Raw genomic sequence first — 15,448 nt, forward strand, 5'->3', positions numbered from 1 at the left:
CTCCTCCAATGCTCCCCCCATCCCCCGCTACACACACACACACACACACACACACACACACACACACACACACACACACACACACACACACACACACACACTGAGCTCCTGAACTTGATAAACTAGCTCCAGATAAAGGCAGTTCTTTGAAATAAGTACCACCAGAAGATGTCAGTCTCTTTGATTTCATGTTGTATTCATCATGAGCCCTCTGATAACTTCATATTGCCCTGAGAGCACCCACCCAATAGGAGAGAGCAGCATGTGGAGATAACTGGACCGTTTCCAAGGGTAAATGAATAAACTGGCTTTGTAATTATTATTAAAATAAGCAAACAATAAAAAAGGGAGACGACTCTTATAGATTAAGAGAGACTTGAGAAATATATCAGCCAAGTGCAATGTGTGGATCGTGTTTGAATCCTGATTTGAACAAACTAACTCCTCCACTTATTGGTGGCATAATTTTTAGTAAATTACTCTCTTTAAACCTCAGTTTCTCCATCTATGAAATGGGGGATAATAATAATGCCTACCTTATAAAGTTATCATAAAGAGTAAATGAGGTAATGTTTATATAGCACTTAATGCAGTGTGTGGCACCTGATAAATGGCTAATGTTAGCTATCATTATCAACATCATTTAAAAATTAAAGCACACACACATATAACCTACCACCTAGAGCATCAGTTAACTGACTCAGGGTGGGCTCTGGATGGTTCCTCAGCAGCGTGTAGATGGACATCACCATCCCAGGGGTGCAGAAGCCACACTGCGTGCCATGACACTTGGCAATCCTCTCCTGGAAGCACAGAAAGGTTGAAAGGCAGAATCTTGGGCCTGACCCGAGACCTAATGAATCAGAACCTGCATTCTAACGAGATCCCTGGGCGGTTCACATGCACATTAAAGTTGGAGAAGAAGCCCTGGAAAATCCTTCTCAGCCTTGGTGTCTCCCTTTCTTGGGCTGGGGTGGCTGTGATGACTGGTCCTCAACAGCTTTTGAGCTTCATTGAAGGTTCTCAGCTTTCAGAATCACCAGGGGAGCTTTAAAATTTCCAAGGTCCAAGCAGTACCCCAGACCATTTGACTGAGAATCTCTGGGGGTGGGGCACAGACATGTATTTTTTAAAGATTCCCAGGTGTTTCAATCTGTAGTCCAGAATGGGAATCACCGAGATAAAGGAAGTCCTTCAAAGAAATGAACTGAATTATATTCAAGTTGAGGGGAAAAAACCCTTTTATTTCCCAAGTGCCTTTATCTGCCCCTATTGCCCTAACACTTCAGCACACAGGGACTCTTTTACAAAGTGCCATCTTTAATCCAAAAACAATCAAGAAGGAAACATTGCTTTGATTTCTCTTCCAAATCTCCCCCCAGCCCCCAGCCTGTTCTCTTTGGAGTCTAACTTCAAAGGTGCAACCCCACTTCAGAAGCCGTCATCTGTCTACACTGCAGCCAGGAGATGGGCGGCAGGTACTAAATGAAAGGTGTCTTCATGCCTCCGAACAGCCGTGTCTCACAAGCATAACCAAGCAGAATCTGCTCCTTCTAGGTAAAGAGGTTTCATAGAAAATAAACAGAACCCAAGATTTCTTCAAGCACAGAGAATTTGAACTTTGGCCATTTTCTATGTTGCCCCTATCTTTTTCCTCTTCCACCCTCTCCTCTTAAGTGGTACTCATTAACTTAGATAAAAACAAGTAGCAACAGCATTTTTCTGGGCAATGTATATATAATTGAAAGAGTCAGGAGTCTGAGGTGCCCTTTCATTGAGGCAAGGTTCTAACAAGGTGCCTCCTTAGGAGAAAAGCTTCAAAATTCATTAACAACTCCTATTATATATCTTCCGAACAAGCCCTAAATTTAACAAATCTTTTTGGTAGCTGAGATTTTCACTCAGCTTTAAAATCATGTTATTTTCCTCTTTATAGGAAAAAAAACATTAAGATTATATCCCCCAATGCACTTGGCTCTCAGTTCTTTATAAGTTTGGAAAATGTAAAATGGACAGGTCCCATCTAATTAGAATACAGAAAACAACGTTAGTGATGTCAAGATTTTTTTTTTTTTAAAGAGGAAGCTCTCTAGTCTTTCAAAAGTATTTTTCTAAGAAGTCAGCCACATGTCCCAGGTTTCACTCCTGGCCCCCAGCTTGGTGTCATCTGTTAGCTGTGACCAAGCAGCAGGGCTCATTGATCTACTGTATTCATTTCAAGAGCTCATCATGTCATTAATGGTTTTCGAAGCACAGAAACCCTGTGAAGAAGAGGTGCATCCTCACCTGAACAGGATGAATCCTGGTCTTGGTGCTTCCTATGCCTTCCACTGTGGTGACGGCAGCACCATACAGAGAACAGATGGGAATCAGACAGGCGTTGGCTGAATAATGTCTTCAGAATGAAAAAGAGAAGCACAAACTACATTGTATCCAGTGGGAAAGGAGCACCTCCAACATGGCAGGTTTTGTATAATGTCCTAGGCTTTGCATATACATTTTGTCCTTAGCTCATGGCCATTTTACAGAATAAGACTGTGAGGGTCAGAGTGAGTTGCTCAGGATCACAGCTGGAGTGTCAGATAGGATTCAAATTAGGCCTCCTAATTCTAACTCAAGAACAATTTCCACTAACGTTGTTTTTTTCTCTTGATTGAGGGGCTGACATTCTCCTCTCCAGTCACATGTGACAATCACCTAGAGCATATTTCATCCTCCAAGCAGATGCTGGGCAAGGGGTTAGTTGGGCAATAGAGTTAAATTGATATTGTGCCTCAGAAGAAGAAATAGGGTGTGGATACAGAACTCCTCAATCCCACAAACCTACTGCTAGAAAATGTCTAACTCAAAACAACTCCTAAAATGTTCTCATTTACCAAACAAAATTACAGATGAACAATAAATACATGAAATGAACGTTCAACCTCAAAAGCAATCAAGAGAGATTCAAATTAAGCAATGAAAAATCATTTTTATCAAAGAAAATGACAAAGGTTAAAAAAATTGTAATATGCATTATTAGCAAAGGTTTGGGAAAATGGAATTCACATACTGCTGAAAAGAATGTAAACTGATAGAGCTCTTCTGAGAGACATTTTGCTGGAAGGCATAAAAACTTAAAGACGCACTCACTCTTTTATCCTCTAATTCCATCTCCGTGGATCTATCATAAGGAAATCATCAGAAACATAAATATAAACATATATATACACATGAATGCTCACTCTCCTTATAATAGTGAAAACCAAAAAATAATCTAAGTGATCACTATTTGGGTGTTGGTTTTGATACACCCAAACAACAGAACATATACAGCCATTAAAATTATATTTATTATTTTGAAAAGATACTCATGAGAAGTTCAGCAAAAAATAGAGGTTTCTAAGCTCTATAGGCAGTATGCTTCCTTAAGTATACACACAAAAGAAAGACTGGAAGAATATTTTTCATTTATTAAATAAATGTAAATATTTATTGAGTGACTACTGTGTGCCAGGTGGAGTACCAGGCACTAGGATTCATTGGTGAACAAGACAGATAAAATCCCTGCCTTTGTAGAGTATATATTCTAGTTGAGGAAGATAGACAATACATAGGTACATAGACAATACATACATACACAAACATATGGTGAGAAGTGCTATGAATACCTTAATATAGGCGAAGGGAGTAGGGAGTTGCCGAGGTGAGATGGGGCACTGCTATGGAGAAGGTGATCAGGAAGGGCTGAGAATGTAACATTTTTGCTGGAACCGGAATGATTTGATGCCCATCAATGTATCCCCAATGCCTATCACAGTTCCTGTCACATAGTAGGTGCTCAATGCATATTTACCAAAGGAAGAAGAAAAACAAAGTGCAAAGCTACAAAATTTCAACCATATCTGGACTTTGCAGCAAGGTACCTTATCCTCTTGGTAATGGGGTTACATCGTGATATCATCACCGTGCAGGCACCACAGCCTCCCGCTCCACAGCCATATTTAGTTCCTGTGAGTCGGACTGGAAAAAGCACAGTTAAAGATAATGTGTTTTCCATAATTCTCTTTGTGAAATAGCTCTGACCTTAGGAGACAACACCATCAAAGACTCTTAAATGTACAGTTAAGCTTCATACTTATTTATCAAATAATGTATGTATGTCTTAGCTGCTATTATTTATAATCTTGTAAATTCTTGATTTACATTTGCATGCTATATCTAGTCTCTTCCTTTTTAAAACAACTGGACCCCAGGTTGCCAAAAATAAGGCCAAACTTAAGAAAAGGAAGAGTCTACACATATAAGGCCTTGAGGATTTGAAGGTCTGAGTACACTGCATATCTGTTCTTATCCTTATCTGTGTCTTTGATGACATACAAAGTAGAATGTCAAAATGTAAATAATTCTTAGAATATTAGTGTCATGTTATACAAGTGTGCCATATTTCTCTGCTTCTCAGTGGCAGAAACTGCTAGTTGTTTCCCAATATCTTTTCCCTCATTCTTTCTTGGTAATAGAAATCCTCATTTTTGAGCTACACACACGGTTGCCCAGAATTAAAAAAATACATTTTCACAGCCTCCTCTGATGCTTGGTGGGGTCATTAACAATGTTGGCCAATGGGATGTAAGCGTAAAGGCTGTTTTTGACGTCCAGGAGGGAAATGTCCTCAGAGGGAGAGGGGTGCCCCTCCTTCATCCCTTACTTCTTCCTATTTGCTGGAATTCAGATATGATGGCTGGACCTCAGTGAGTTATCTCTGACCATGAGGAGAAAGCTTCTTGCTGAGGAGGGTGAAGCAGCAAGACAGAAAGAGCTTGGTTCCTGATAATGTTGTGACAATGCTTTGCTAGCCTGGATCTACCTACCTTTGGGATTCCTTTACGTGAGTATGACAACCATGAGAATGTGCCTCAGAGACTTCCTTCAACACGGAGGGTAACTGACCAAGAGAGCCAACTGCTGCACTTTGATATCCATCACCCCACTTTGCATCAAGGCCATGCCTCGCATGGGGTGCTTCCCACCAATGGCTCAGTGCTATGCAGAGGTGTGGGAGTCCTTGTCAACCATTCTCAGTGGCTTTGATGAACGTGCCTTAGACTGCACAGCAGTCTGAGACCCTTCAACTCAGCCTTCTCTCCCTCTCTTCCTTACAGGTATCAGTCTTCCGTGGCTGCCTCCCTATTTCACTCAGACATTTTTCCTAATAAAACCCTTGAATATTTAATCTCATTTTTTAGTGTGTGCTTCCCAGAGAACCTGAAATAACACAATGAGAAAGAAATAAACTATCTTGTTTACTGCTATTGGGATTTTCTGTCACTCACAAGTGAACCAAATCTTAAATATCACATTGGTACCATGGATAACCAGGAAATTAGTATTAATTACTTTTATGTCCAAAAACCTTGAGTACTTCCCTGGTGGCACAGTGGTTAAGAATCCACCTGCCAATGCAGGGGACATGGGTTGGATCCCTGGTCTGGGAAGATCCCACATGGTGCGGAGCAACTAAGCCCGTGTGCCACAACTACTGAGCCCGCGTGCTGCAGCTACTGAAGCCCGTGCGCCTAGAGCCCGTGCTCCGCAACAAGAGAAGCCACTGCAGCATGAGAAGACTGTGCACCTCAACAAAGAGTAGCCCCTGCTCGCCACAACTAGAGAAAGCCCGTGCACAACAATGAAGACCCAATGCAGCCAAAAATAAATAAAATTAATAGAATAATAATAATAATAAATCCTTGAATGACTTTCAGAAGATAGCTATTGATATTTTCTGAGTTGTGTGCTCTTTTGGGAATTTCACTCTCTCTGGGAGAAAAATGTACAAATTCCCATTGTCACACAAGTTTGCATATAATGTAGTGGGGTCCACAGACCTCTGGAAGCCCACTGGAGTTCATGCGTAGCAGGATAAGAACCCATTCCTTAGATGACTTTTATTGAGAAAGTTTTTCCAAGGTAACATTTTCAGGTTTAATGTCTCTATTGTTCTTTCACTTTCATTTCAGGAGATTTCTGTGCTCTGTTTTTCTTTTTTTAAATAACTTTTATTACTTGTTTATTTATTTATTTTTTATTTTTGGTTGCGTCAGGTCTTAGTTGCAGCATGCGGGATCTTTCATTGCGGTGCGCAGGCTCTTCACTGCAGTGCGTGGTCTTCTCTCTCTAGTTGTGGCTTGCATGCTCGGTAGCTGCGGCTTGCGGGCTTAGTTGCCCTGCCGCATGTGGGATCTTAGTTCCCCGACCAGGGATCAAACCGTGACCCCTGCATTGGAAGGTGCATTCTTAACCACTGGACCACCAGGGAAGTTCCTGTGCTCTCTTTTTCTAATGGCATGATGATTAGTCCTTGAAGGTAGAATATCAATATTGTGACTCAATTCTAAAGGATGTTTAATTAAGCCATTTTAGCACCCATTGTTTTAATTCCCATTGTTAGCTTCTCCATTTTATTCAATATATTTAATGCCGAAACAGAGATTAGAAAGAACTTGGTTCTCTGATAAGCACAATTGTTCACTGCCTACAAAACTCCAATCTAGGACTTTCTTAAAGATGAACATAAAACCCCAGTAGGGAATATGACTCATTGTGGCTCTAAAAAGATACTTGAAATAACATTTGATGAGGATATCAGGGATATACACACATACACACATATGCACACTCAAAGCAAAGGATACGCTTCTTCCTCAGATATGGTAACAGCATTGTTTCAGGATCGACATTTTTTTCTATCACCTGTACCAAAAGAAAGAGTTTAACTCACAAAGCTGAGAGAACTAGAATATTTACATCGGTGATTTCATGAACATGCACTCTTCTACTCATATTCTAAACTTGATTTAATGTTTACGGAACACCTGTGATATACAAATCACCTCTCTGAAGTGTGAAGTCTACATCTTGAGCCCCGGCCACTACTCTGCCACTGTCCTTGGTCCTGAATTATCACTGTTCTCTAAGGCGGTGGTTGTTTCTACTAACAAAACATTACTGACTCCTGTCCAACTTCTCCTAGAAAGTCTGAAGCAAGTGAGGGTAAAGATAACAGTAGAACTGAATATAGGAGCGGGAGGAAGAGAAAGAGAGAGGTGGGGGAGGTCTCCTGGACTAGAATAGTCTCTGAGAAATTGATATAGTTTTTTTTTAAAGACTTATTTGTTCACCATGTTCAAAGAATTACAGTTTCCAGAAAGAGATCACAACCAACCATGGCTCCCAAATCTAAGAGACAAAGGATGATACAAAGATGTGCAAGCAAAGACACACTTAAGAAGTAAGTTTGTGTGGGCAGCCTGGCAGCATGGCAGTTAGGACAGCAGCACCCAGTGGATGGCATGACTGAAATGTCACGATTGGTTATGTTTTCCAAAGTGATCGTGTTTTCTCTTTTTTGATGACAAATTTGGATTTCTTCTACCTTCACAAATAGAAGCATGATTTGCTTCACAATTTCAGAACTAGAAATCATCCTTCACCATGTTATACTAATTTTCCCTTCTGGAAAGTAGGTGACGAGGGGACACATGCTTCCTCACCCTCAATTCTAAGTGGCCATAGGCCGGGCAAAGTGAGGCACGTGCCAATTACCAAGGTCAGATCTGTGCCCTAGAGGAATGTGCAATATGGTAACAGACAAGTGATTATGTGTGTGTGTGTGTGTGTGTGTGTGTGTGTGTACATACTAGAATACAAGGAAAACTGTGGGACGTCCCCAGGCATCCCTAACTAAATTGGTCCTCAAATGGAACTCTTTATTTCCCAAACTTACTTCTTCCTTTCTTTTCCCTAACTTGTTTAATAGCCTTACCATCTGCTAGGTCACCTAAGCTTAAAAAACTGCGCTATCTGCGACATTTTCTTTCCTTCAATCCACCACAGTCAGCATCACCAAGTCCTGCCATTTAAACTTCCAAAACGATTCTCTAAACACCCTTCACTTCTACTGTCACTCCCTGAAATCCACCCTTATTACCTCCAGCCTGAACAATGATAACAGCTGCCTAACAGGTCTCCTGCCTCCATTCCGGGCACCTGCAATGCCCCCCTCTATACCACCACTGGAGCAACCTCTCTAAAATCCAAGTCTGATCATGTCCTGTATCTGCCTAAATCCAACACTGGCTCCTGGATGCCAAACTGCTCTGCTGGGAATTCCTGAATCACTCAGGGTGCTTGTTAAAATGAAACCCCTATCGAATCAGGATTTCTGGGAGAGGGAACCAGAAAATGTGCATCTTTAATGAATACACTGAGTGGGTCTTAGGTGAATTTCTACTCAAGAGCTCCTGGAACACAAGAAGAAATTCAAACTCCTTAGCATAGCCTACAAGGCCTCTTTGAGAAACTTCCCATCATTTGTCATTCAACCCATGCATCTTGAACTCTGGTCACATGGGAGAACTGGCTGGTCCCAGCAGTGCAGGGACTTACCCTTAACTACGTTTGCTTATAGGATTCCCTCTGTCCTGAAAGTCCTCCCTCTTTTCTCTACTTAGCAGAAGTTTGTATGCCACTCAAAGCCCTGCTCAAGTGTTCTCTCCTGTGGGATTTGCTGCCATTTAATATATGCTTCCCACTCTCTGCTCCAAGAAACAGTTCTCCTCTGTGCTCCCATGGTCAACATCTACCCATCTTTCACAGAACGTGTTACTCTGCAGCATAATTAGTTGTTTATGTATAAGCCTCTCTTGATCCTGAGAGAAACCACCTTCCATTATTCTTTATGTCAAACACTGAACTAGGTGCTGGGGATATATGACAGGGACATAATAAATGTTAATTAATCTAAATGAATAACTTGATATGTACAATTTGCTATGAGAACACTAAGAAAGGAGGGATGGTTTCTCACAGGCTGGGACTTATGAACAGAAGAAAAGAAAGAAAAACAGAAGAACCAGTAATGGTGGCAGAAACTACTGATTGTCTATCTCAGCATGCTTTCTCCATTTCTTCCTTCCTGCTGCCTGTAATAAAGATGACGTGGCTAGAATGCCAGCAACCATTTTAGACCATAAGGCAACACATTAACGGCAACAGGGGAAAAAAAAGAAAAGAAACTTGGGTCTCAGATGACACCAAGAAGCTTCTAGACCAGCTCTGCAATGTCTATCCCCAGATACAGTATCCTTTATGTAAAAGTAAACATGAATTATATCTTTTTTGAACTAACTTAGTTTTGAATTTGTGCCATTTGCAGGGGAAACTAATTCTAATTCATACATATGATGATGAATCCTCAGAAGCCCAATTTTAATGGAGAGACAGGATCTGGGTAATAAAGAGCACTTTAGGCTTGAGAGATATTTGTATTTCATAAGGAATTAATGGAAGAGCAGGCCTGGCTTGCTTGGGTATTTGTTCCCGGAGATGTCTCAAGAGATCGGACTTTGGCTCAAAGTGCCCCTGGCTTGAAATGTGTTTACTTTTCTTGATTTGGTGGATGGCACATTGGGAGGAGGGAAGTGGGGCAGGGATCTGGCACGTACCCTGTCCCGGCAGGTCTTGGAGTGAAACAGGGAGGTCAGGACTCAGATGGTAGCTGGCAGGGGGTGGGGAGGGAGGGAGGGAATGAGGAACAGAGTTATTCTCACTGACTCTGGTTGGGAGAAATGATGCCAGCTCTCAGCTCAGGGTCATTGCATGTTTTTGTCTCAGTAAAGCCTTGCATGTTGCAAGGGTGGCATGTGTCCCTCTGTATTTCCACTGGCCCTTTGGGAGATAAGTTCACATTGCACAAGGTTGACAAATCACTTTCCTCTGTGCAGGGCTTGTGACTAGTGCATGAAGGGGGCCTTGCCGGATACAAGACAGAGGCAGAAAGAAGAAAGAGAAAGAGATCAGGAGGAGAGAGAAAGGGGTAAAAGAACAGAAAACAAGGAAAGCTGAGAGGAAGAAGACAGAAGAGGTGTGTATTGTGGGACATGGTGAGGAGAGAAAGACGGAAAGAGGCCTGAGGGGACAACCAATGAGGACACTTGCTCAAGGCCCCAGAGCTGCTGAGCGTTAGAGCAGACAGCACAGGACTCAAATCCACGCCTAACCATTTCCAAAGCCCACACCTTTGATCTCTACACCTCACTGCTTCATAAAACGAGTTGCTACGGTTCCTGAGATGTGTTGAGAGTGGCATCTAGGATGTAATTTATTCCTGGGCTCTGCCTCCCGCAAACTCCATGTTAACTGAGTCACCTGCTTTGGAGGCTGCTGGTGAAGCGAGTAAGATTTCAGAAATCTCTCTGCAGCCCGATCTCTGACCAACCTGCATGGCCTCAGCCCCTACCCAACGACACCTTTTGGTGACTTGGGGGGATTCTGCAAAAAACCCAGACTGGAGGCCAATCACATCACCCAGAGTCTCCTAACTGGCTTCAAAGCTTCCTTTCAAGGGCAGGATTTTAATCCCAGAGGTTATGTTTGACTTCAAGACCCCCTCTTCTGGTGGCTTTCTTCTCTCACTTTTCTCGACATCCACTCGCCCTCTGAACCAGAGACTTTATTCTAATTCTATCCATGTGGCAATCAGGCTTGCTTGCTGGGATTGAAGCACACACCTAACAGAATTTGTAAGGGAGGGGCAGGAAAGGGAAGGGGTGACATAATTTCTTTTAACAGGGTAATTGCAAAAACTAAATCAATATTTCTAGCCTGCACTTTCCAAATGATCACAGGACTTTTGGCTCATAGATAAAACAAGCCCATAGATAAGAACCAGCTTATCTATTTTTAAAAATCAACAGAGCACGAGCTTCCCTGGTGGCGCAGTGGTTGAGAGTCCGCCTGCCGATGCAGGGGATGCGGGTTCGTGCCCCGGTCTGGGAAGATCGCACATGCCGCGAAGCGGCTGGGCCCATGAGCCATGGCTGCTGAGCCTGCGCGTCCGGAGCCTGTGCTCCGCAACAGGAGAGGTAACAACAGTGAGAGGCCCGTGTACCGCAAAAAAAAAAAAAAAATCAACAGAGCACAAACTATTATTAGCCATTCTGTTAAAAGTTCCACTACAGTTTGTTTGGGAGCAGGGGAGGGAGGAGGGGGAGAAGAATCTAGACTCAAACACCTGTTTCCTCCTTTAACCAAAACCCTTACCATCTCCTCCAAAGCCCCTGGCCACATCTCCAGCCCCACCGGCCTCCTTGCTAACCCCCCGAGCACGAAGAAATCCTCGTGTCTGAGGATCTTTGCACCTCCGCTCCCTCGGTCTGCAATGCTTTTCCCTCAGACGTCTGTTCCTCACTTCATACTGGCCACCACTCAAATGTCAGCCTCTCAGAAAGTCTTAAACATCCATCCCGCCTGAAGAACCAGCTCTCGCCACTCTCTGGCCCCTCACTCTGCTTTATTTTTTATCCTGGCATTTATCACTGCCTGGCTTGATACATTTCTATTTATTTATATGCTTGTCGTCTGTTTCCCCAGCACAACATAAACTCCTTGCAGACAGGAACTTGGTCATTTCTGTGCTCTGTTGTGTCCCCTGAGGGCACTGGAACACTGGCATATAGCAGGCCCTTAAATAAACGGATTAAAAACTCACCATCACTCTTTGTGAAGTAGGCAGTATTATCTCTCTTTAACAGAGGAACTGAGGCTAGGTTAGGTTGTCTCCATAAGAACTGGAGCTGGAAATGAATACTTGTTTGTCCAAATATAAAGGCCAGAGCTGTGTCTACTATACCATTCAGTTATGCAAAAGAAAAAAAAATGACATCACGTGATCACTTCAAACCCAACTCCCATCTGCCATCCTCGCCCTTATCATGGTTCACGCTCATAGCAGTCCTGTGAGGGGGTCCTAACGGCCCCCAACACAGTTCAGGAAAAACAAGCTCATCTTACCCAGGGTGGAATCCAGGCAGCAGGAACAGAGGAAGGTTTTATAGAGCCTAGAACTTGCACAGTTTGGGGGAGGGAATCCTCTTTAAGAAAAATAATACAAAATCCAAATTTGAAATTAGGCTCAGGGCTTTAGAAGAGGCTTCACAAGTGAGAGGCCCTGACGCTTGACCTTCCTTAGCTTTCTGGTGAGTCCCTGTGCCAGTCAGGGAAAGTCGGCCTATCCCGGCCCAAGGGATCACAGGGCGGCTCTGAAGGCGCCGGCGTGTGGAAAGGCCGCTATCACGGCCCTTGCTCCTTTGTCTGCTCTTAAGGAAGCCCTTTAACACTCCTGCCTCAGTTTCCCCCTTGCAAAGTGGCGGCAATATGCTGGGACAACATGAAGAGTGAGCAATCTATGGTCACGTCCGTGGGAGTGTTTTAAAGGATTCCCCGGGCACTTTGCTGCCTCCAAACATCGGACAATCGCTGGAACTGCCCCAGAGGATCTGCAGAGCCAGCACGGCTTCTGAGAGGGCAGCTGCCGCGCCAGCAGTGGACCCACTAAGGACCTTCGAGTCCCCAGAGGAGGGTGTCGGCTCAGTGCTGCCAGGAACTAGCTGTGACTTTGGAAACGATGGGAGTGAGAGATCTCAATGAATTCATCTCTGTGGTCCTGTCCTGACTCCAAACCGCTCTCTGCTCATCCAAACACACCCAAGAGCTGAAGCCTAATGAAAGACGTTCCCGTTTGGGGGTGGGTTTGACGGAGGGAAGATTTGGGAGCGCTGACTCTGCCGAATAAGGACAGTCATTTCTCTTCCTGTTTATGGGGTGGGGTGCGGTTGCTACTGTGCGTCTTGGAAAGAGAGGAAAAAGGAACATGAGGAAGGCGGAACCCAAAGATCCAGGCAGTCCCTTAAGACGCATCCTTTCCGTGCCCCGACGCGCAGGCAAACCCGCGTGCAGCCGAGGGCCCGGCGCGTGAGCAGCGCTCCAGCACCGGGGAGGCCCGGCGGCACCGGCCGGGCAGCCCCGGAGCGCGCTCACCTTGCGTCCGTTCACGTAGAAGAGCAGCTCGGTCGTCCCGTCCATGGTGGCGTCCCGCGGTCCCACCGCGCAGGCCCGCGGTCCGAGGATCCCGAGGAAGAGTCGCCGGCACCTGGGACCCGACACGACGACGCAGACCGGGCTGCAGAGGCCTAAAGTCCAGCCACCGCCGAGGGATAAAGTCCCAATTAAAATCCAAAGTGCGGTGAGCGCCCGGCCAGGGAAGCTCTCCCCCCGGATATCAGGACGTCACCGCCGCGCCCCCTCCGGCCTAAGACCATTGGCTGAGACCCTCGTTCCCTCGCCTGCGGCGGTGGGCGTCTGCGCCCCACTCCCCCGCCTCTTAGCAGGTAGGGCGGGTCCTGTGACTCTACGGTCTCTTATATTAGTACGTATTTTAATGGCTTTCCAGCTAGATTTGAAGTCCGGGAACAGTAGGGGTTTTTTTTGTACCTTTCCTGCCACCACGCCTGCCTCATCCTGTGCTTTTAACAGTTGATAAACAATCACATTCATTCCAGCTTTGCAGGAAAGAAACTTAAGGACAATGGATGGTTTTACAACTTTACCTCACAGTTTTACAAACAATTATTCCAGTTTTTTATATCAAGAGCTACCTTGATATAAACTATCTTTTTTAAGTTTTATCGTTATTCAGTTTATCCAGTAAATCACTATAAAGTTTATCTGATGAGTGTCAATAGTGATGTAAAACATCTTGAAAAACTTTTTAAAAATAAAACTTGGAAAATACTGAAAAGCATAAAAAGAAAAGTCACCTGTGTCCACAACTTAGAACTTACCACTGTTAACTTTCTGGGTCTATTTTTACATTTTTGAAATCTGCACTATAACACCTTTTAAAAGCTCAAATGGACTCACACTCTTTTCCAGACTTCTCTTAACATACCTAGAACATTTGCCATCTCATTTATGTAAATGTATACGTTATTGTGAAAATTTCTAAAATTTGTACATAAAAGAGTACAACTAGCATCCCCATACACCTGACTCACTGAGCTTTAAAAATTCGCAAGATTTTGCCACACTCCCATGTCTCTTCTGGAGTATTTTAAAGCCAATGTCAAGCACATTATTTTACCCCTAAATACTTCAGTATACATTAAAATTTTTGTTCTTACAAAGGAAAATGCCATTATCAAATATAACAAAATGAGTATTTTAATATCTTCAAATTTCCCAGTGTCTTAAAAAAATGTCTTTTTACATTTGGTTTCTACTTGATGTACGTCCTTGTTGTCTCTTCAGTCTTTTAAAATCTACAATAGTCTCCTCATCCACTCCTCCTTTCTAAAGCTATCAACGCTTTGAAGAAGAAACCTAGGTCAGTTGTCCTATAGAATGAACCACATTTTGAATGTGACTGGTTGCTTCTCCCTGGTGTTCTTTGTTCCTCCATGCTACTGACTTCTTGTACCCTGCTTACGGATCTAAAGCCTTGATTTAATTCAGGTTCAATTTTTTTTAACCATCTTGGGTTTTACAATTGTATCTCTTTTCGCTTATGCCAAAAATCTTGGTTCTAAAACTTCAACATAATTGCTTTATCTTGTCCTTAGATCGATTTCAAAACAACCACATCAATACTATGGCCACAATAAGGTTAGTGAATAAAAGTTTAAGATTTCTTTACAGTTCTTTTATTCTTAGAGTATACCCTAATAAAGATACATATTTAAAATTCTTTTTCTAAGGTCAGTTATCTCTGTGTTTGTCACCATCTTGATAGTTTTCATTTTCACTTGTTTTTCAAGTTAGCTGCTCCCTATTGCTACTTATGTTGTTCCTTTTTTGTTGTTGTTATTACAAACCATACCATAGTGAAATTTTTGTATTCTTTTCAAGAGAATTTTTGGTATAGTTTCCTAAAAGTGGGATTGCTGCGTCAAATGATTTTATATGCATATGTATTGAATAATTTTGCTAGATATTGTCAAAACCTTTTCTATAAATGTTGTATCATTTTGCATTCCCTCCAGCAATGAACAGGAACCTCCCCGGGGAAAAAAGGAAGAGGCTGGGATTATTAGAACTTGGAAACTTAAGAGGAGACCTCTGAGGGGAGGGCACTGCTCAGCTGCTGTTAATACCTCAGGATGTAGGAAAAGGGCTTCCGGGGGTCAGTGGGCACTCAGATTTCACATGACTTTCCTTCTATCGTCCCCTATTGACAGAAGCTTCAAAGTCAGCTAGCAAAGAAGAAACGTGATTTGCAGAGTTCTGGCATCACACGGCAAAGTATAGAGAGATGGGCTTAGAGTTGAGACAAGAGCTGGCACACATTAAAAAGTGGGGTTTATTCCACAAGAGCAAGAATTTGTTTCAGGATCAACAAATTAATGAATATAGTTCACTATGTGAATATATCAAAGGAGTATAATCATATATCTCTTTTGTGCTGATTCATATTAAGCTATTATGTTTTGACTTCAAATCCACACTTCTCTACTCCACTTTAAGGCTAAGCCTTGACAAACCACATTTCTCCTTTGCCAGGTTCCCTTCCAGTCTCTGGCGATAGGTGATAGAGGGGAACTGGAAGGATGGAGGAGAGGGACATTTGCTGTTCCTG

General features: G+C 43.1%; 1 protein-coding gene across 2 annotated transcripts in view; it reads right to left on the reverse strand.

Moving 5' to 3' along the window:
* AOX1 (aldehyde oxidase 1) overlaps positions 1-13,056 on the reverse strand; it is a 71,080-nt gene extending 58,024 nt beyond the window's left edge. For both annotated transcript variants that reach the window (XM_060016344.1, XM_060016343.1), the window contains exons 1-5: positions 12,856-13,056; positions 6,672-6,729; positions 3,906-4,002; positions 2,287-2,395; positions 677-803 (exon numbers count right to left, since the gene is read on the reverse strand). In XM_060016344.1, coding sequence (XP_059872327.1) covers positions 677-803; positions 2,287-2,395; positions 3,906-4,002; positions 6,672-6,729; positions 12,856-12,900 — 436 coding nt within the window. In that variant the 5' untranslated portion in view covers positions 12,901-13,056. The remainder of the gene's footprint in view (positions 1-676; positions 804-2,286; positions 2,396-3,905; positions 4,003-6,671; positions 6,730-12,855) is intronic.
* Between the last annotated feature and the right edge of the window lie 2,392 nt (positions 13,057-15,448).

The sequence above is a fragment of the Delphinus delphis genome, chromosome 7 (assembly GCF_949987515.2).
Source record: "Delphinus delphis chromosome 7, mDelDel1.2, whole genome shotgun sequence".
NCBI lineage: Eukaryota > Metazoa > Chordata > Mammalia > Artiodactyla > Delphinidae > Delphinus > Delphinus delphis.